This window comes from Triturus cristatus, chromosome 1_2, assembly GCF_964204655.1.
Source record: "Triturus cristatus chromosome 1_2, aTriCri1.1, whole genome shotgun sequence".
In the NCBI taxonomy this organism is placed as follows: domain Eukaryota; kingdom Metazoa; phylum Chordata; class Amphibia; order Caudata; family Salamandridae; genus Triturus; species Triturus cristatus.
The window spans coordinates 126,712,818-126,736,596 of NC_140580.1; the positions used below are offsets into that span (position 1 = coordinate 126,712,818).

The following is a 23,779-nucleotide window of genomic DNA, read 5'->3' on the forward strand; positions in this document are numbered from 1 at the left end:
CCATACACAAACCCGGGAAACCAGCCCAGGACTGCGCTTCCTACAGGCTCATCTCCCTGATCAACGTAGAAGACAAGATTTTGGCCAAAGTTTTAGCAAATAGACTCACACCCCACCTCGCGACTTTAATTCACCCTGACCAGTCGGGACTTATGCCTGGCAAGAGAACAGCCCTGAATTTGAGGCGACTCCAGAGTGTACTAGGCCGTAAACACACGATACAGGAAGAAGCTGTGATATTGTCCCTCGATGCCCGTATGGCATTCGATACAGTAGACTGGCCATTCCTATTTGCAGTTTGGTTTCGGACCTGTGCTCTGCTCGTGGATAAAGCTACTCTATACGAACCTTCTTGCGCACGTAGTGGCGAATGGACACATCTCCAAGGAATTCCCGTTAGGGCGAGGTACAAGACATGGGTGCCCGCTGTCGCCGCTGCTCCTCGCACTGATTTTAGAGCCGCTCGCGGCGTGGATCCGACAAGACCAGATTGTTTGCAGACGGAGAGTTGAGAGGATCACATATCCATATATGCTGATGATATCCTCCTATATCTGGCATCCCCCTACCATTCCCTACATGGTATCATAAATATCAGCAAGGCCTATGGAGAGCGATCAGGTTATACCATTAATAGGAGTAAATCCATACTGTATGGATTGCACGGCCCGATTCCCCACAGGCTGTGCGGTGGAAATAGCAAAGAGCAGCTTTAAATATTTGGGGATCCATATCACACCCGACTGAGGATTTCATTACGTTAAATCTTCTAGAACCCCTAAAAAGACTGCGCAGAGACACCAAACACTGGCAGGTCCTGCCGCTGGCACTGTTAGGACGGGCAGCACTCTTCAAAATAATGGCACTGCCCCGCTTCCTGTATGCCCTACAGAACACCCCCTACTTGGTTCCTGCAGATTATTTCCGGGACATCGAATCGAAGGTGTCTAAGCTTTTGTGGAATGGGAAACCGGCCCGAATAGCAATGTCCAAATTATTTAGTTCGTGGTATGACGGGAGCATAACATTACCCAACATACAAATGTACTACTGGGCGACCCAGCTGACCGTAATAAACCAGTGGATACACGCACCGCACACCGATCCGGCCTACCATCTAGACCGATTCACGCTAGGGATTGAGTGAATCAACCGAGCATTAGATAACACCAACCGACGGAGGGCCTTGATAGGGTCCACTAAACATACAGTTCATCTCTGGCACACGGTACACAGAAAGCTCGGTTGGAACAAAAAGATCACACAAGCCACACAAGCCACACCCCTGCGGGATAGAGCCATGCTGGGTACACTGCGAAATAGTAAAACATTTGCACGGTGGGATGACAGGAATATAGCGCGTAGGCGATCTTTGGGCCAAAGGGAAGGTAATTCAATTCACACAAGACCAACACGAAATGGCACCTACTGAACTGTTCCGCTACGACCAGATTCGACACACATTAGAGGCAGCTATTCCACCGGACACGGTCCTCCCGGAGGCTTCCCCCTTGGAGGACAGACTGCCGACTGAGCACATGCATGAAAAAGCCACATCCCTCACATATCGAAAGATTGTCAATAATCACCCTGACCCCACACAATCCCGAAGGGAGAGATGGCAGGGAGAAGTGGGTGACATGGATGAAGCAGACTGGCAGAAGGCACTAGCATCCCCGAGAGAGGTGGCAATCTCGTCGAAATGACGCTTAGTTCAACTCAAAGTGCTACACCGAATCTACTACACCAGGGTGACGTTATATAAAATGGGAAGGTCAGATTATCTGCTCTGCTTACGACAGTGTGGGGCATCAGGTACATTCGACCACACATTGTGGGACTGTCCCGAAATTGTACTTTACTGGGAGACAGTGATGTCCACTATATCGAATGTCAGTGGCGCCTCAGTTCCTACGGAACCCAGGAGGTGTTTACTACATATCTGGGAAGCCACAGATCTTAATGCAGCGCAAATATGAGCGACAGTAGGTATAACCATAGCTAAAAGATATATTGCAGAACAATGGGGAGCTTGGAGATTGGAGTAAAGACATGGACATGGCGATGGTGGCAGAGAGAGCAGTATACCTACTAAGAGGATGCCCCAAGAAGTGGGAAAGGGTGTTGGGAAAGTGGAATGTCTTTGGAGGTAATATCTGTGCAGTACCGACCGACGATCTATCTATGGATAACCGTGACTAATCATGAACTGTATGTTGATTCCAACTGCATGAAACCTGTGCCACATTGTATAAAGCAGCATGTACCGATGTATAGATGCTACATTGTAATGTGAAGTGATCATTGGTCCCACAGATTTGTAAACCTGATGACATTTGTACCTACTCTCAATAAAAAGAATAAAAAATAAAAAAAGTTTGTAAGGCAGACGATTCCAAAATGTGGTTGAGATGTTTAAGAAGCTTTTACCACCCAAGCTCCACTAGCAAGTGTGAGGAGGATCACAAATTTCTGATCGGGGTATACCAGCAGAAGTGGTCAATCAAATAAGCAGGCCCCTGATTATGCAGTGCCTTAAAGGCGATGCAGAGGGCCGTAAAATTAATCCGCTTTTTCACTGGAAGCCAATGTAGAGCTTTGAGGGCCAACATGGCCGAGGAATATTTTGGGATACCAAAGAGCAAACAGGCAGCAGAGTTGTGCAAAAGCTGCAATTTCACAAGAAGTGCTTTATTTATACCGATCAGAAGCCAGTTACAGTAGTCAAGCCTTGACAAGACTAATGTAGAAACCACAGTTTTCTGTAGTTCTGATGGTGGGTATGGATATATCTTCCTCAGAATCTTCAATGTATAGCAGGTGGATGAAGTGATCGGTTTCGCATGATGGGAGAAGGACAGGGTGGTGTCAGAAATGACTCGCAGATTCTGTGCCTTAGTGGCGGGGGGTGGGGGGGCAGCTCCAAGAGCCACCAATACGAGGACAGATGGATGGATCACTGCCAAAAAGGAGAACCTTGGTCTTATTAGAGTTCAACTTGGGGCAGTCCTCAGACAGCCAGCTGCTCATCTGTCACATGCGAGCACGAAAGTTGTGAGCAGTGTCCCCAGTGTTGTTTGAGATGGAAACTATGATCTGGGTGTCGTCTGCATATGACTCCATGGCAAAGCCATGATATTTGACCAGTCTAGCCAGGGGAACCACATATATATTAAAGAGAGTTGGGCTCAGGGATGAGCCCTGAAGGACCCCATATGGAAGTTTAAAACTATGGGACCTGAGACCTTCCAAATTCCAAGAACTAAAATGTCTTTCAAAGTAATTACCTCACATATACCAAAGCAATTTCCGTACACCAAACGTATCTCCTTCTGGATACAATGGATTCCAAAGGGGACAGACACCTGTATAACAACATCAAGAACCAAAGCTTTGAAATGGCCTGCTCAGCAACAGAGTCCCAGTGCAGAGGTAGGTAAACAGATGCCAAAGGACCACACAAACAATAAGTGAATTGCAGCTAGAATGCACTCAATGATTCTAGTTTAAACATATGAAACTAATCCACAAACTTTGAAAGAAAATCATGTGTGCACCAGGTGAGGGGCTCTGCGGGCCACCTGATTCAAAATGAAATGGAATAAACCTAGATAAGTATCCAGGAATGCCCAGTGCACTACTAACAAGCCACTGTCTAGTGTACACAAAGTTGTCAAAACCATTTATTATGCACAATATTATCGTTGTGAAAAGCGGTAAACAAAACAATTGTCAATGAGTCAGAGTTTTCAAATGAAATCTTCAAAACATGAAGTTGATTGTGATCTGCTTTATGCTTGATAGTCTCAGATGGAAATGTAGTTCAAAAAAGGCAAACGAATCAGCTTATAGTCAGCATGACAAACAAAATGCTTCACATATCCCAATGCATTTCGGGCTATGAAATGAGCCCTTCGTCAGGGGTATCTGGAATATATCAATAATCTTATTTTAGTGAAAGGTTAAGGTGGCAAGAAACACTGTAATGATCTTTAAAAACAGAGCCCAATAGAAGGCAGAAAAAGAGAAACAAAAAAGCAAGCTAAGAGTATCCACCACATGCAGTGGCAAGAAACAAAACCAGCATCTTGCCTACTAGTGCTATAACTGGAAACCGATTGAAAACAGAAAGAAAAAGACTTAACAAAATGCGGGAACTAAATGTGAAAATCGTGAAATACGTGAAAAGCATGGGACAAAAGTGACCGTGAATCTTAAAATTGAGTTTAAGTGAATCAAGATCAGAAGTGTACACAGCATACCTCTAACGCTCGAGTTAATGAACTCGAAGCGAAAAGCAAAACCGACGAGAAACCTGAATTGGCTGCAGAAAAAACGAAAACTGAGAACGAGTGGGCTTAACAGTGAATTGATGAGAGAGAGAGTGACGAAATCAAATGTGTTGTTTAAAGCACATTCATAAAGGCATGACAAACACCTGTAATATACGGAATTCGTATGAATGGGGATACACGAATAATCTTGAAGCACAATAAAGTGCAGGCATATAATACAAATGGTGACTCTATAAAAACAGTGGAGACGCGAACAACTGCAACCACAAGGAGGATGCCGGCTACATCAAGTAAGCCCGCGTGTCATCTACGTCTAAATACGGAACGGTTTTAGATGGCAATAGAAATGGGACTGAAATAAGTATGAAACTTAATTGTCAGATGTAAAACATATCAGAAGGACTCGGTTGTGAGATGAGATACACTATGCATAGTAATATAAACTTAGCTCTCTGGACGTAATAGAAACTATCAATTGTTTAAATGAATTTTTAAGAATTTTTAGAAACTTGTATTTACTCTGTGTTTTAACGAATTTTAGATATAAAATGAAATGTTTTTTTATATGCCTGCTTTTATGATTTTAATGTTTAAAATCGAATAAAGCTCGTTTTGATTGATTTAAGTATGAAACCAACTCGGTGAGATCAACATAAAAATTTAAATTAAGGTGGAGGTGAAATGTGAAAATTAAAATAAAAAATGTGAGAATGAAAATTAGGGTGAGGATCCCAATTTAGCAAAAAAGAAAAGAAAAGCAGAAGCTTGCATGAACAAAAATGAACGATTCAACATAATAAATATGCGCAATAATAACGGCTACAATTATATACTGTGATATGGTAAGTGAAACATAATAAATGGTTATACATCACAAATCAATCACATATGGAATCAAGTTGCATATAAAACCAAATTAACACGAAAGTAACAAAATGTCAAATGAATAGCCAAATAGATGCCAAAATACACAGTGAGTAAAAACAAAAGTATCAAAGAAATCAATAATGGTGGGCCTAATCTAATACATAAAACACCTATCTAATATTCCAAAGAACGAAATAATGAATAGAATTGCAACAATGAATTCGACATTAATTTCATGAAAAAAGCAGAAATCAACAAGCACAGAAGAGCAATATCATAAGAAACAAGACAGTTCAAATTTGTCATTCAATCCTTTCAGGAAAATCGTTTCCATAAACCAAATCCAGTGAGACTCACATTGGGATAAAACTCTGGACATGTCTGTCAGGACGAGTCTCAACCAATTCAAGAACACAAAATCTTAACTGAGCAATCGTGTGGTTTTCAGCTAGCCAACGTTGCGCTAATGGGGAACTGATAGTCTTGGTCCTAATTCTGCTTTTATGTTCTGTAATGCGGGTACGGAGGACCCTCTCCGTCTTACCCACATAATGTAAATCACACAGACATTTTATCACGTAGATAACATGATGACTGTTGCAGTTGGCATTAAAATTTAGAAAAATCTTTTTACCTGAACAAGGGTGTGACAAGCATCTACCTGTGATTACATTGTTACAGTGCGAACAGTTCATACATTTAGACATCCCTTTGTGGGGGACTTGAACACTGACTACGGGTTTGCTTAAAATTTCTTTCAAATTACGTGACCTCTTGTATGCGAATAAAGGAGGATTGGAAAAGATTCCTTTAAAGTCAGGTTCTGATTGAAGCAAATCCCATCGTAGCAAAATACTCTGATCTACTACCTGTTGAGGATAACCTCGACTCAAAAACTTCTTTTTAAAGTCTTGAATGGTCTGCAAGCCTAGCTCTAAATCTGAAGTGATACGCCTGATTCTCGTAAATTGAGAAAAAGGAAGATGACGCTTCAAGGGCGAAAGCTTTGATATAACAAAGCATTATTGCGGTCAGATTGTTTTTTTAAAAATAACTAGTCTCAATAGTAGTGCCTGAAAGTTTAAGCAAAACGACCACACAAGACATTCAGTCATGAACCACATGTCCCATTTATACTTGTACTATCGCATTAATACTTTACTGAGGGATTCAGACTTAGTCATCATAAAACATAAGACACTAAAGTTATATGAAAAGGCTGTATGCAAAATGTATGAGCACTTATAAAAACAGTTTCTCACAGCATGAAAAGCATTGTGAGCAGCGGTGCTCTGAGGTTTTTCTCAATTCAATGAGGCGAATACAATCCACAACATAAGCATGGGAGTCATCCCATCTAGGACACCAGTGTGAACAAGCAGGTCTCCAGTTGCATTCGCTCAAGCAACTGATCTACCTTTTGAATTTTTAAGGAGCAATTTAACAGGAAAAAAATACAAAGCTCATAAGAAAAACAACTATCTCTGGTAAAAATGAGCCAAACCTACCACTACTGACCCCAGGCACCAAGGGAAATCAAAACATTGACGGCATTCCCCCCTCAAGGCAAAACATTTAAAAAAAAGGATAAAACCTACTCAAGGTGTCATGAGAAGATTAGCCTGATGTACAATCACCACTCTAACAGCAACTATTCAGCAAAGCTCTAATCCGTTTTGAATCTAAAGCCAGAAAGATCAATTACTTTGATCAGAGGGTACAGAACAAAACAGGTTCTGTAGGGATAGTTATAAATAGAAGACATATCAGAAGACATATCTATGGCTCAGAGGTATAGTATTATGCATCATCAGCAGAGCACCCAGCAGACACTATAGCAATTTAAATATATAACCAGACTAGGACTATAGAAACAGAATCTCTTAGCATCAAAAACAATTGCAAAATGTAAGGCAAAGAAAATCAGCAGGATTAAGAGCAGCATCCAGCGCTGACTCTGCCTTAAAGGAAATAGAGAAACTGGATGTCTGGATGAGAGGTCAGATATTGAGTTTCAGTCCCAAGGGCTGCTAAATTGAAGGTGCTAGTGCAGCCGCCTACACATACCTCACCCTCATTAACATAAGGAGTGTAACAAGGAAGAGGGATAGAGCTTTAAGTGGATTCTTGGAAAAGCAATATTAACTAGAGATGCAATAAAAACATTGCAAACACATGTGGCCTCTGATGTTTCCATTCATGGGATTTCTAATGCCTGCAGAGAACCTCGTAGTCATATGGAAAGACTCCCAGGGCAATTAGCGTGACTCACTTTCTGCAGCCCTCTTAGGACCAAAACTAGTGGCTACCTCAACAGTTAAAATTGTGACTTCGTAAAAATTACCAAAGTAGCTTTGGTCATCAAAGCAAAATTCCAAGCCCTATTCAGCTGCATGAGCATGCAAATCAAAAAATGAACAAAGCCCTCAAAAAAGATCCCTAATTAACAATCATTTTTCATGCTGTTTCCGAATGATAACATGTCACACGTTGCTACCATTGATTATGTTAAAATTGTTTCGTCTTTTTTTTATGGAGTTAGCTTAGATATAATATGCTTTGTTCTTTTTAACTGAATTGCTTACTTGAGCTATTGAGTCTATGTCAGGATTATGTATTTTCTTTTTTCGTTTATTAAAACTGAAGCCCATCACCATGGTAACACAATAAAGAACTACATCATCCATGGGTTCTTAGAGAAAAGGACATAAGTATCATGGCCAATCAATAAAGTCAGTCAGTAGTAATACCATCCTCAAAAAACAGCACTTCCCGTCTTTGCTGCACAGAAGCCAGATAAGCAGTATTTCTTGAGTAGTGTTATGTTACTGTTGTGGTGCATATTATGTATAGTTGTTAGTTATTAAAGGGTACAACAAAAAACAAAGCATGTGTTCAATCTGGGAAGGGTTGTTTGAGCACATTTTTTCAAGGTTTTGCTTGCAGTCAATGTTGTGCGCTATGATGTTTTTTCTACATGTAATTGGAGTTAATGTTCTGAAAGTTGCAGGATCGTCATGAGGCACCCGACAGAACATACAAAAACAAAAATGCTGCATGGAAAAGATGCTTGAACCTTCCAAGACTATGCTCTGTTACCTTTAGAACCTCCATTTTAAGTCCACTATCTGCAGTGGGACCGTCAGGCATCCGGAGACACTGGACAAAGGCTTCAGTGAACTGCTGCACCACGGGGAAGATGAGAGCCTTGGCTGCACCCTGATTAGGAGCGACAGAAACGGACTATTAAAGGCACATTCCATATAAAACTAATATCTTACAACTAACAGTGCAGGTAAAACAGAATAAACTTTTTAACCACCTGCAACATACAAACATTAACAGAAAAGAAAAAAATATCTGATGTGCTAAGCAAATGGGTAGTTGCACACAAATATGAGTGATATGGTAATACAATGCAATCATTTATTCAGCTTTTCTGACTAGGAGAACCTTAACCAGCAACATGGGCAGCTGTTTTAGGACAGTTTGGGTTGGGATCACCAGGTCCAGGCACAAATAGAGATTTTCTCAGTCATATGCCTGGACATGCCCTACTGTCTTGCTCCACAAAAGAACAAGCATTTGCAATGCAATAGGTCTCGCATATACGCGAGTTTGAGCTATTGACATTGTAAATTATTTTTGTTTTAGTTTTTAAAACATAAATAAAAGGCATTTTCATTTACAATGCCAATAGCTTAAACTCTTGTAAATACGAGACCTATTGCATTGCAAATGCTTGTTGGAGTTGTTAGTCATTGGTTACTGACTATCTTGTTTCATACACAATTACTTGTGCTAAACGTAGCTTCAAAAAATTCTATTCAACATTTTGTAAGGATTACATATCCAGAGGAAAAAATACCACATACTGGTCATTTTATTTTTAGACTCCCAAGTCTAATATAGTTTGGCTGCTGCATTCCACAAAACGCAATGTTACCCTCTAAGACAATATTGATTAAAGACGATGCATCGTCACTGCTAACATTCATTTACTAAATAGCGAACAAGTGAGGATTTTAGAAATCGTAGCTGTCACGTTTCCTGTCACGCTGTAGGCAAGTGGCTTCTTGAGTAACTACCATGAGACCGATCAGCTAGGACAGTTCAGAACCCCGTCATTAGCCCTGGCCTAGTTAGTTTGTGGCCCATTCTGACCTCGCTCCCATGGCAGGCATGCAGCTCATACCTCTTAAAGGGCTGTTTAGTAGTGTGCACTGCCAAAGCGGCCATCAGGCTCTGAGCAGCTTCTATCATGGCGGGGTTGCTTCATGCTAAATACCATATCACTGGTATTGCAGTGGTACTAGAATGCTGTGTAGGTCAGACCCACTTCTACTCCTTTTTCTACAAAATGGTGTGGGCTGTGGTGTCCAGCTACTTCCCCAAAAAATGCGCAGAGCTTCAGAAGATGCTGGAAGCGCACAGCCCACTTGGCGATACACAGTGTTACCCTTGTAACATCTTTATGTGGATAAAAGCGGTTAGTGTAGGTGCAGTGCTTGGAGCTGTGTGTGAAAGAGTCTGTGACGCAGTGTGTTAAAACAATTTGTGGAGATGACTAGATGTTTGGGTGAGCATGTTCTGTGGAGCAGGTTGAAGTATTCAGTGACAGCTACGAGTCTGTGCGGTCCGTGGAAGTGGTGACAAACGGTAGGTACGCGTGGTTCACGAGGGTGGGCTGAGAAAATGGTGAGCGCATTCTGCAAAGTTAGTGACAGGAGAGAATGAGCATGGTTGGTGGATCCGGCCTGGAACAGATGCTGCCGTCTCTTAAGGTTACATCCATTACCGATTTGAGACGGGTGCGAAACAATAACACAGATTTTACAGTAATTACCCAAAATGCACTTCTAAATGAGAGAGCTGAAACCAACAGCAACCCAGAGCGTCACTGACGGAGGGAGGGTGAGGGATTTAGAGAGAGAGCTCTGTTGAAAATAAGTCAGAGCAACTTCGAGAGTGTTAACATTTTATAAATAGACATGTACACGATAGACAGAATACAAGACCATCGCTTACATGGTTGCATCATGAATGTGGACAGGATCCTAAACTGGGTGGGAGAAATTCAAACAATCAATGAGAGGTCTCCCAGAGAAACTAGCAACTTTGCTCGCTTTGCCGTACACACTAAGGGGTCGAGTGCAGACAAGGAGGAAGTGCCGATGGAGGTCTGCGACGGGAGGAAAACAACAATTAACAAGACAAGCCCGGCGGAGCGTGGCAAGCGCGCGCTTGGGGGCGGGAGAGCGCATTCCAGGCGGGGGAGCGGACCCTTTGAAGAGCTCCCAAAAAGCAGATTGCATGGCGGCACGATGCGCGTGATTGTGCGCGTGCTAGCCATACAATCCGCTTTTTCGGAGCACTTTTCAAACCCGCTTACAATAGTCTCGCTTTGCGATCGCTTACGCGATAGCAAGGCGAGACCTAAAAAGTATCACCACCATAAGACCTTTGTATTTCTGCTTCAGTTAAATTAAAATTATGAGTAATAATGTTTGTAGGGAGTCAATTTATGTCTCAATTTTATGCTACATTCATAGAATGCAAAAACCGTCTTTGCTATTATTCACATTTAATGTAATCTTGCTTCAATAATGTATTAAATATACATACATTTAGAATAAAAACAATTAATACAAAAACCCTTATGTAGGAAACTATCCTTAATATACATCTGATTCACATTGGCATACCAGATCTTTCCATATCCTCAAATTTGAGACAAAAAGGAGACTGGTGGTGGTGCACACTTATTTAAGTGAAGCACCTTGCCTTAATCCAGACAACCCTATTGGTGATTTTAGTGGTCTTAGACAGCCAATAGAAAACTCTCCAAGTGGTAGCTGTGGAGAGCAGCCTTCATGCTTAGTCCAGAAGTAGTGTTAAACAGCTTGTTTTACCAAAACTATTCAGTGTAGGTTAAACGATTAAGAATCACTCAGTGTAGTTATAAAAATAAGTATATTTATTATACACACTCACTAACACGTTAGTATATCTCCTACCTGGATATATCAACACAATACACCCAATAATTTAAATGTAAGACAGGTAAGTAGCACAAATATTTACACAAAAGGAGGTAAGGCGAATGTCAGTCGCAACATTTTTACAAGTATAATATGTGGTTGCAAAGGGAGCACAAACACCATTAAAACTGCCCTCACCCACAACAAGTTGTGGCATGCTTCATTATAGGGCTGCTACTAAACGCCTCTGCGCAAGCCAACGCTAGAGGCAGAGCAATAGGGAGGGGTAGACCATACAAACAAAGAGAAGAAAATAAGAGGATCCTACAAAGGTGCAGACAGTGATTTAAAACAGACTATGAAATATCATCATAATAGTTTTATCCCTAGATATGTATAAAAAAAGGATATATGAAATACCCTCGGATGGTGGTGGTGTGAGTGGATTATGTACTCACCACCCCTCCGTTCTGCATAGAGGTCAACATGTTTGTCGGGTTCCAATTCTTTAACCGGCATTCGTCAGGACAAACAGTATCCCTATGCTACTTCTCCGAAAAAAGTCCCCTTTAGTGTACTAGATATTTCTCCTCCTATAAGTCTGGAGCATTCAAGTACACTTACTCATCAGAAGGTAACTATAAATAAATAGAGTAAAAGCAGTGGAAGCGATCTGTACAGTTTTTAAGAAGAACCCTTCCCAGTGCACCCTGAAGAAACCCTGTGGAAGATGGAAGGTCAGAGTGTCACCCCACCCGTGGATACCCCAGGACCTTCCGAAACCGCCGTAGACCACATGGACAACTTCAGAAAAGATGCCGCTGGCGAAGGAGTCCTGTAGAATCAAAGGATGGACTCTTGAAGAGGAGTAGCTGAAAGCAGAGGGGACAGAGTCTATGCCACTCGGAAGTGACCAGGAGGCACAGAAGACCAATGACCACCGATGACGGAAGATGTAGGAGTGATGACGATGACCTTGTCGCTGCAGCTGTGAGGACCACGCAACGCTGTGGAAGGCCAGGCGCTTTACACGAGCTGTCCCATGTCAGAAGTCAAGAACCAGGGGGTCGTTTTCCAGCGGGAGAACCAATATCCCTTTTCAGCAGCAACAGATGTGGTAAACTAAGCAGGTGCAGCGTTGTGACCAGCAAGTTCCAACAGACTCAACAAAAGCAAGAGTCAGAGCATGCCCCGAGCAAGCTGGGGAGCCCACTGAAGCCAAAGAAAACCTTGAAGAGGACCCACAGGCTGAAGGCACAAGAGTCGCAAGTGCACCTCAAGCAGCTCACCAAAGATGCAGGCCCATGGTGCAGAGGATGCGGTGAGGACAAAAATCTTTGCAAGAAGAGATGCTGGAGGCTGGAGCTTCTTGTAGCCCGAAGATCTCTTAAGGACAGAGTCAACAAGTCTTGGCAACGGCAAGTCGACACGTAGCACAGGGGTTCTGTTACAGCGGTTCTAAAGAGAGATAATAGCCTCAAACATGCTGAGAAGACAGTGCAGGCTTCGAGGGAGTTGCATAACCACCACCTGTGTTGCTGAGCCTTTCGGAGTCCATAGGACGTGAGGAGCAGCAGACTGGTCAGCTTGGTTGCAGTACTTGCAGATGCAGGGGAGTGACTCCTGCACTTCAAGGGAGATTCCTTTGGGTATCTGATGCCCACTGGCCTGGAGATGAACCTGGATGAAGCACAGGCACAGACTAAGCAGAAGACTGGCAAGATGACAAGACCAGGAGAAGTAGGAGTCTTCCTTGATGTAGTCTCAGTTCCAGGCGAAGTCCAACTAAGTCCAAGGTGTCCGGACGGTTGAAGTGGTTTCGGGTTTGAATCTTGTCCCACGATAAATCTGAAGAGCCACCCACAGGTAATCCCTTAAGTACCCTAGGGAGAGGGTTGGGACAATTCGAGTATCCCTCCAGAGGAGGGGCTGGACAGACGGTAAGATACTCCCATGTCCTTTGTCCAGTTTTCATGCAGGGCGGGAGCCGATGGCTCCCTGAACTTTCTCAAACTGGAGTATGCAAGGAGGGCACCAAATATCTCCTTCAAAGCAGTCTGGTGGCGCTGACAAGCGCCCCCACCCCAGCCCAATACACTAAGTCCTGTCTGGGATGTGATCACACCTCCCTGTGGCAGGAAACCTATTGTTCTGCCTTCCCCTGCTCGAGTTCAGCTCAGCAGCAGGAGGGCAGAAACGTGCCTGTGGTCAGCAGCAGCACTAGCTTGCTGTTAGACCCTGAAAGGCTAGTACTGGGAATACAGGGTGGCACCCTAGGGGAGCCCCCAGTACATGGGGTCGTACATCCAAAACAGGAATTGGTGTTGGGGTAGGATTCCAACATGTTTGATACCAAACGGACGAGTTACTTACCTTAGGTAACGATGTATCTGGTAGAGACACAGTCCAGCCGCAGATTCCTTAACTTAGAAAATCCGCAGGTGTCAGACTGGATCTGGAAAACTTTCCGCAGCCGCACCTCTGCGTGATGGGGGTGGCGCCATATGGCTCCCTCCGGACGTCGTCCACAGACGCAACGTCAGTGGAGCCATATGAGCCCCTCCTGGCGCGATGATGTCAGTTTTCGTCTGAGAAACTTTTCTGCGCCACACCGCGGAGCCACCACCAAAAACTGAGAATATGAGAACAGTGTGCGAAAAAGATGAAAAAGAAAAAGAAATTGAATGGTGAAAAAGAGCAACATAAAGGACAGTGCCAGGCACTGTATACTGAAAAATAGTGAAGGGAAAGAGCAGAGCACTGCTCTGAGAAGCAACCCCACAAAAGCAAACGCTAAACCCGCCCCGGAGGCAGAAGATGATGTGAACAAACATCATGGCAGATGACAAAGTCTGCAACCACAATATATAACTGTGAAGGGCAACAAGTCCGGAACACATGAGCAATGACAATCCACCACATGTGGGCACCAGAAAGGGACGTTGTATCTCCTGTAAGAGACCCATAGACTGAGGCAGAGAAAATAGACTTCAAACCAATGGACTGCAGGGGAGGTAAGAGACCCCAAGGCGGTTGAGAAAGAGGGGGGGGGGGGTGAACACGAGTAGACCCCACACTGGACGACCCAGAGCGTAGGGATGTAAAGGACATGACACATGAGCATGCCGCCCATTCACGAGAATGGGTGGAGCAGAGCAAGCAAAACAGAATGAAGCATCCCGTCTAGGAGTGAAGTGAAAGAGGTCACCCAGGAGAAAGACAAAGCCACCCGGAGGGAGGCGAATGCGGGGAAACCAAACCTGAAAAGGTCCTCGTAGAACAGGGAGGATGGGCGGGCGTTAAGGAATCTGGCTAGACTGTGTCTCTACCAGATACATCGTTACCAAAGGTAAGTAACTCTTCCATCTGATAGAGACATCTAGCCACAGATTCCTTAACTTAGAATAGATACCAAAGCCATACCCATAGAGGAGGCGGGTCTGCGACTGAACCCCACCAAGTTCCCGAGTGGACTTAGCGGTCAACAATGTGACGAAACACAGTGGGGACCGCAATGCCAGCACAGTCAACACCAGACCACGAAGCTCTGAAAAGAGTGGAAAACAATGGGAGGCATAGGTACCACAAGCCGTCAAAGAACAGCACGAAAACCTCCGTATGTATACCGGGTTGAGAGAAAAAGCACAGAGCCAGAAATGTCGGTGCAGAAGTGAGAGTTCATGGCTTTGTAAAAGAAGATGAACTGAGCCTAGGGTCCGATGGATCCACAGGATCCGATGTGTCGACAGGAAGCAAGACCCAGAGGGAGGACACTACGGTATGACAGTCAGCGCATACCGGTTGAGTATGCACAACAGTGGAAAAAGCACTGATGAACCTGCACCAGCTAAGATACGTGGGGCAGCATTGGCAGGATGCCGACCCATGGCCAGAAAGTGACGGCATTACCAGAAACACAAGACACTCCAGTACGCAGTCGCTCCTCCACAGGAGCATACCAAGCCTTTCTTGTAGAAAGGCAGCTAACACAGTAGCCAGCAAGTACCTCACAAAGGTAAGTCTTAACCCCGGCAAGGGGGCTTCCTCTGGAGCCAAGCTCACAGAGGACTGAAATAAAGGGAGAACCAGCTGTACTGAACAAAGGCAAACATGGCGGAGTAGCCGCCTAGACCATCTGGGTATTACATCATAAACCCAGGGTCAAAAACAAACAAGGCAATGCTGCCTATGAAGAAAAAGCAACACAAAGTCACACAACGCGTGAAAAAGATAGGCCACAAGGACGAGAAAGCCAGGCCGCATGGGCTAGAAAATCACGGGAGACCAGACATGAGGAGGGAGACTGCTGAATCAGCGTGACAGTCAAAAAGGTCCACGCCATTGAATGGCAGATCCCGAAGAGCGTCCTGAACATTGTCGGGAAAACGACTATCGCGCAGCCATGCATGACGGCGTGAAGCAACCGACAGGGCCATTGCCCTACCCATAGTGTCAGTAGAGTCCAGGGCCGATCAAAAGGAAAATTGTGCCATTCCCTGGCCATCAAGAAGGCGGCGATGCAAGTCAGCCCGGGGCCCTTCTGGGAGAGAAGGAAGAAGGAGCTCAACCAAATCCCAAAGGCCAAAGGTAGCACGCGCGAACACGCAAGACGTGTTCAAGGCACAGATGCCCGCACTGGCTGAGGCAAAAATGTGATGCCCACATGTCTCCAGCCACCGAGACTCCCTTGTGGGAGGTAGCATCAGCAGAGCGGAAGGTGAAAGCCGCTTGGACAACCAGACCCTGAGCTCTAGCATGAAGGAACAAGCAGACAGGATCGTCTGGGGCCGGGCGATGCCGGCGAGCAATGGTCCGATCAACAGAGGAGGATCGTGCCCAGGTACCGAGCAGAATAACAAACAAAGACCCACCAAGGGGCAGCAGTGGCTCCATGTCCACAGGCTCCATGTGGAGGAGATCCAGTAAAGGATCAGAGGGCAGGGAAACCACAGAGGGCTGCAAGCGAAGAATATCGGCAGCCCTGCAAACAGCCCTTGCGTAAGCTGCACTAGCCTCTGTCGCCATTCTGGGGGGCGACAACAAATCATTGGTCAGTTATGGTTGGAGGCTAACCCGTCCACTAGACAGTAAAGGTAGAGCAGCCGGAGGTTGATCCGAAGGCCATGGAATGCTAGGCACCTGCACCAAGGGGCACCGAAACGACCCTGGGCACGGTGAGCCCAGAGGGATCTCATCCTTCTGTAACAAAGGAGCCGTAGGTGCCGGCATCGGCGTCGTCTCGACGTCTAGAACCTCCAGAGGGTACTCAATCTGGGCGCAGCTTGACAGTGACTCGACCTCCACCTGCGGGGAGGAAAGAGGTCAACAGGGCATCGAACTCGGTGCCGCAGCCGACGTCAGCGCAGGAAGCCACACTATGCGGTGACTGCACGGGTGGGCTGAAGAGACGACTGGGATACCCCTCCGGGCCGTGTCCCGACATTGTATTGCACGCAGCCGGTGCCGAGGACGAATCCGCCGGCGAAGAGCCGATATGAGTGCCTTCCTCCTCTGAAGGCGAACCAGGGAGAGGGGGTGACCCAAAGAAAGACTGGAGAGCCTTTGAATAGGCCTCCATTTGGGTCCTTGTCGCTCTGACACCCGGGAAGGCTGGGTATGGAGGAGATGACTCCTGCGCTCCTGTGCTTGGCAAAGACCGAGAGCAGCAAGCCCCAACATCACGTTTACGGGAGGACGGCCTCCGTGACTTATGCTTCTGCTTACCTGTCTCCGAACGACGTCCGCGAGAACGACCCCGTGAGCGGGCCCGATCCAGAGAGGGAGAACGGCATCATGAAGGCGCAGGGCCGGATATCCGGGCAGCCAGCAGCTTCATACAATGCTCCCTTAGGGACTTTGGCTTCATCTGCCGACAGGCGTCGCACTCTTCGGAGTCGTGGTGAGCTCCCAGGCACCACATACATATCGCGTGCGGATCCGTGACAGACATTTGCCCCATACAGGTCTCACACGCCTTAAAGCCCGAAGGTATCGCACACTGTTCCGTGACACCGAAGATGTCGAGAATGCCTGAAAAACAGGCCAAGGAACCGCTGGTTTTCCAGGATCCGCGTTGGGACGCGGAAAAGAAAACTGACGTCACCGCGCCGGGAGAGGCTTATATGGCTCTGCTGACGTCACGTCCGTATACGTCAGGGCGGAGCCGTGCAGCGCCACCCTCCGGCACGCAGAGGTGCTCCTGCAGAAAGTTTGCCGGATCCAGTCGGACACCTGGGGATTATTCTAAGTTAGGGAAACGGAGGCTAGATGTACATCAGATATGACTGGTTTCAGTGGAGCCAATTTAAAGTTAGACATCTCGGATTTGACTTGATATCCACTATATGTATTAAATGGCTGACCGCACTTACAAAACCTGGAAAATCGACTCTGGGGTTTGTAGAGGGGCCCTGCTCATGCAGGGGCACTCACCCACTTGTAACCAAGCACCCTGCCCTCAGGACTGAAGAGCCTGCCATAGGGGTGACTTGTAGCATTTAAGTGAATGGACCTCCGATATAAGGAAACTTATATCTGTTGTAAGTGGTGCTAGCACCAACTTACACAGGCTGCAATAGCAGGCCTGTAGTCACAGTTTGAGTTGTCTCATAGGTGGCATAATACACGCTGCAGCCCATGGGAGACCCCTGGTGTATCTAAGCCCTGGGTACCTTAGTACCACATACTAGGGACTTACATGGGTACACCAGTAGCCACCTGGGAAGGTACCAAAGGAATTGCCACAGTCCAAATTAGGGAGAGAGCACAGTGACTGGGGTACTGATTAGCAGAATCCCAGTCAGAAAACAGAATGACACCAGCAAAACGTGGGGGTTACAATGAAAGCAGATCCTACTTTCCTACAGATGGTCTTTATGAAGAAAAAGTATCACCAAAACTCATATGGCCTTTACTGTATATAAAGAAAGCATCACAGCAAACCCATACAGTCACCACGTGTTTCGCAGTGGTGAGCGCTGTGAGAAAGTGCCATCTTTCTTGCATGGTATGCCCCCACTTTTTGCTGAATTGCTGAATGTACCTTGACTGAGTGTGCTCTGGACTCCTGCCAATCAGGTGCCCTGGGCCTACGTTCCTTCCCTAAACCAAAACCTCCAACCCAAATTGGCAAACCCTGGCCACATGTCAGCCCCTGGTAAACGGTACCCTAGGTACCCAGGGCCTTGTGACCAGGGAAGGCCTCTAAGGGCTGCAGCACTCATTGTAACACCCTTAGAGGCCCTGTACCCTAACACACACACACTGCCCTTGCAGGCTGAGTACAGGACAAAACAGAGAGTCGACATGGCACACATCCCTGTTTGCCTTGCCCACCACCTACACTGCCCTAGCATACATCAGCCACCACTCTAGCTGGGTGCCCTATGCCAGTGGTGTTGGCACAGGAGCATGAGCCCTGTGCCCCTTCAGTACCCAGGTCCATTCCTGGGCCCTGTAAGTGCAGTGCTGCCATTTAAGAGTACATGGTGCTGGGAGCTTGTCAAACACGAACTCCACATCACCATAATGGCAACACTGAAGACTGAGAAGTTTGGTATCAAACTGCTCAGCATATTAAACCCACACTGATGCCATGCACCACAGAGGGCATCTTAGAGAGGCCCCCTGAAACCTGATCTACAATCCACGTCTGGTCTGAGAGGCTGCCTAGGCTGCCACACAGCAGACATGTTGCTGGACCCCTGGGGTAAGAGAGCCCCTGCTCTCCTGGGTCTGCAACAATGCACATCCTGGGCGAGGTGCTAGATCTCCTCCCCCAGGATGGGCAGAGGGAAGCTTCAATGGCATGGCGCCTCTGTGAGCTTCCCCAGGCCACTTGCAACCCCCACTCTGGTGGGAAACCCCAAATAAGGACAGGGGATGTGCCAGCCTGCCAACCCCACCCCTCAGGTGGGGGAGGAGAGGTGAAGCACATCTCCGGGCGCGTGCCATCTTGAAGATGGTAGGTTCTACCCAATCAGGACTAGGCTACTGCCCCCCTCCCACAGGAGGGTGGCAGAATAGGGGGTGTACCCACCCCAGGACAGGGACCGATTGGTCCCTGCCCTTCACCTACCTGTAACGCCCCTAAATCTAGTATTTAGGGGCACCAAGAACCTTCCTTCCCCAGATTCCAGATTCCAAGATACAAAGAAGAAAGAAGACCTTCCCTGCAGCTGCTAAGAAGAGGAAGACACCAACTGCTTTGGCCCCAGCCCTACCGGCCTGTCGACCCTTGAACCTGCTCCAACCCGGCACCTCTTGTGGCCAGCAACCTCACAAACTCCGGAGGACCTGGCTACCTTTTGGCTCTAAGCACCTGGGACTCCCATGAGTAGAGGTTCTATTCAAAATCAGCTTCTAATCCCTGGCATCAGCCCGGAACCACGAACTCTGCACACTCTGCACCCACCAAGCCTGGCCGGTGCCGGAGTGAACAAAGAACACGAGGACGACACCACGGCGACTGTGACCCCTAGTCCGGCACCCAAGGACTTCCCTCGACGCTCCTGACGACACCTGCAGCCTCAGAACCAGGTACCCCCCCAACCGCGATCAACAGAGGGTAAGATTTCCTGACACCAAAAGGCACCACTGCACCCGGTGGCCCCCTGTGCCCAACTCCGGGGTACCTACCTATCCTCCAACTACCCAACTTACCTCTCGAAGTGGTGGTGGCACCTGAAGAATCTTCGTCCCCGAGCTTGCAGTCTTTTTCCAAACCGGAGCTTTCCCATTGAAATCAATTGAGCGCCCGAAGGTTCAAAAGCACCCTGCACCCAGCCGCCCAAGTGGCCCTGGCAGTGTAACCTCTACACCTATCTACTTCCCCACTTGCTCTGAGCAAGTGACCAGAAGCCCAGCTCCCACAGCCGCGTGGCCTGCTAGTCAGCAGCCACCAACCAAGGCCCCCCTGCCTCCCATAGGATAACATTGGGCCTAACTCACTCTGCACCCGGCTGCCCCTGTGCCGCTGAGGGTGTAACAACTGTACCTACCTGACCCTGGGAGACCCCTGAGTCTGAGCCCAGAACCTTAACTGTGCCAGTCGAGTACTTACCTTAAAGCCGATAACTCAATTTTCTCCATAGGGTAACATTGACTGGTTTCTTCTGAAATTTCTTCTAAGTGTGGAGTTTTCAATACTTAAAATATTCACCAAAAATCAGCCGAGTAACGAAAACGAAAATACTCACCTGCTAGTAGGTGAGCTCCCAGTGCTGGATCTTGGTGCCCAGCACTGACCCTGAAAAATATTCACAACCGTACTTACCAGCAACCCAATTTTCTTCCATAGGAAATCACTTATTGTTTTTCTGTGAAATTTCTTCTAAGTGTCGATTTTTGCGGCTCCCGCCTCGCCCTCTGATAGCCCGCATCATGAACTTCCGGGACCGGGACACAGCAATGCGTCTGGCTAGGGAGAAAGGAGATATAACTTGTCAGGGCTCTAGACTCTCGTTCCACCCGGATTTTAATGCAATGGTCCAAGAGGCCCTGCGGAAATATGTGGGGGCGAAGGCCGCACTCCGCAATCTCGGCTTAAAGTACGGCATGCTCTACTCTGCCCGGCTGAGGGTGGAGATCGGCGGCCGGGTTCGGCTTTTTGACAATCCAACTGAAGTGCAAGAATTCTGCCGAACGTACAAACCACAAAAAAGCCCTCCCAGGAGAGATGGTGGTGGGCAGTCTCCCCCACACAGTGGATCAGCGGCCAGCCAAGACCTGTTTGCGAACACTGGGGATGGGTGAGACAGCGCCTACGTCCAAGCTGCGTTTTCTCTAAACTCTTGTTACATGGGGACTATGTGACACTTTTCGTACAAATTCTTCTACTGTGCTGGGTTGACGCCGGGTCGTTGTCACCCCCCTTGGTGGATACCGCTGGGACTCCTTTTGATTACGATGCTCCACTTGTTACTGTTTGGTTGTTACACACGATGCTGTTTGGAGCTTTGCTTTTTGTTTGCAGGTCGGGGTTCGCCTCACGTTTTCTTGATCTGGCTGGGTGGGGGGAGGGGGGTAGGGGTTGGTTATTTTGATTTTCTTGACATTGCTTGGTGTGCGGTGAACTTGCTGATAAATGATGACACGACTAGTTTCCGTTTCCGATTGTTTGCTCTGTGGTTTCGATGGCTCAAATAGGCCTGAATGTAAACCCCTCCACCCTATCGTTAATGTCCTGGAATGTCAGGGGCCTGAACAACCTGCGTAAATGTAAGCAGGTATTACATTATTTGAATCGGCACCGGGTGGACGTTGCCTTCATTCAGGAGACACACTTACACTCATCTACCAATGCCGGCTTCGCGGCGTCCTGGGTTCCACACAGGTACTTCTCCAATTTTAGTAACTATGCTAGAGGGGCTGCAGTGTTGATTCATAAGAGAGTCCCGTTTCATTGCCAACAGTTTCTGGGGGACAGGGAGGGGCGCTACTGCATAGTGAGGGGGGTGTTGATGGGCCACGGGGTCATTCTTGTGTGTGTGTATGCTCCTAACACTGATTCCCCGGACTTTTTCCACGCGTTTGCCGCCCAGCTCGCTTCCCTTGAACCGGCCAGTCTCCTGATTGGCGGCGATTTCAATTTGTTGCTCGATGTGGGGTTGGACAGCACCTCTAATGCCACTGACTCTAAGCCCCGGGCACGGCGCGCTCTCTTAGACCTCTGCCACCAATTTTCCCTGACTGACATTTGGCGCAGGCGCAACCCGGGTACCACTGACTACACTCACTTCTCTGGGCAACACAACACTTGGACCAGGATTGACTACTGGCTCCTTTCCCCGGGCCTGTCGCCCTGGTTCCGTACACTGCAGACTTTCCCTAGAACATACTCGGATCATTCTCCGGTCCTACTGTGTTTGGACGTTCCCCGGCCCGAAGGTTTTGAGCGGCAGTGGCGATTCCCTGGGAGAGCCCTGTTGGACGACCTCTTCGTCCACGAGGTTTCCGAGGCCATTGAGGATTACTGTACGATATACACCGGCTCGGTAGAATCTTGGGCAGTGCTCTGGGAGGGGTTCAAGGCATACATTAGGGGGGTTTGTGCAGCTAAACATGCTGGGGTCCTGAAAGCGTTGCGCACGACAATCGCTCAGTTGGAGGTCCAGCTAGCCTCGGTTGACGCTGAGGCGAGGCGGGCTCCGTCGGAAGACGTGTTCACTAGGAGACTGCGCCTCCTGTCTGACTACCGGGAGGCCGCAGACAGAGAGATCCTCTATCTCGGAAAATACCATACCGCACGCAGATACGGTGAGGGGGACAGACCGGGGCGCACATTGGCACAGGCTCTGAGACCGTCATATAATAAGTCCTTTATAACGGAGATTAGGGGCGAGGACGGTACACTCCGCACTACACCCACCGAGATTCGGGACGAATTCCTGGCCTACTTCTCGACTTTATACAAGACCAAGCAGAGCGAAACCCCGACTTCGCGTGAGGCCTACTTATCGGAGATCGCGCTGGTATTCCTTGACAAGGGAATGCAGGAGTTCATGGCGGAACCCATAACGGTGACTGAGGTTCGTGGGGCGATTAAGGTACTTCGAAGCTCCTCGGCCCCGGGCCTTGATGGGATTTTTACAAGGCCTTTTCCGACCTTCTGGCTCCCAAGCTAATTGAGGTATATGCGGAGGCCTTGAAACGGGAGATTCTCCCGCCCACCCTTAGTGAGGCAGTCATAGTTCTGCTCCCGAAGCCAGACAAGGACCCGGCGCTGTGTGGATCTTATAGGCCCCTCTCCCTATTAAACATCGATTATAAGATTCTTGCTAAAATAGTGGCCAATAGACTTTCCCAACTGATGGAATTCATCATAGCGCCCGCTCAATCAGGCTTCATACCCCATCGTTAACGTCATTAAATTTGCGGACGCTATTCATAGTATTACATAGAATAAACCCTGACACGCCCGCGGCGGCGATTCTTCTCGACACTGAAAAAGCCTTCGACTCCTTAGAATGGCCTTTTTTTCTTTCCGTGATGCAGCGTATGGGCATGCCAGCTGGCTTCATTGCCACCACGCGGATCCTCTATAGTCGTCCCACGGCACGCTTGCGGATTAACGGCACCCTGTCCCGCACATTCGCTCTCACCCGCGGCACTCGCCAGGGCTGTCCGCTCTCGCCACTATTGTTCATACTCGCCATGGACCCTTTAATCAGGCATTTTCAGGAACGACATCTCCACAGGGGCCTACAGTTTCGGACGGGTCCCCTGTTGGTCTCCCTCTATGCGGACGATACTATATTATATGTCAGGGAGCCACAGGTTAACCTTGCCCCCCTGATACAGGAAATCCTTCGCTTCGGCCGCCATTCGGGGTTGGGCATCAACTGGCATAAGTCTATAATATTCCCACTGACTAGCGGCACCTCCCCTTGGCAGTGTGAGTTTCCGCTGGAATGGTGCTCCGACTCGGTACGATATCTGGGCATACATATACACCTGAGCGTGGACGAAATTATCCGCCTCAACTATGGCTGCGCGGTTGCGAAGCTTGAGGCGCAGGTGGACGGGTGGCTGCGACTTCCGCTCTCCATGGCGGCCAGAATCGCCATTATCAAAATGATAGTGCTTCCTAAATTTTTGTATCTTTTTAATAACATCCCCATTCCCCTCACCCAATCC

General features: G+C 47.5%; 1 protein-coding gene across 1 annotated transcript in view; it reads right to left on the reverse strand.

The window, feature by feature from the left end:
* LOC146866939 (importin-9-like) overlaps positions 1 to 23,779 on the reverse strand; it is a 51,414-nt gene that overhangs the window by 11,475 nt on the left and 16,160 nt on the right. The window contains exon 2 of the mRNA XM_085603267.1: positions 8,262 to 8,381. Coding sequence (XP_085459393.1) covers positions 8,262 to 8,381 — 120 coding nt within the window. The remainder of the gene's footprint in view (positions 1 to 8,261; positions 8,382 to 23,779) is intronic.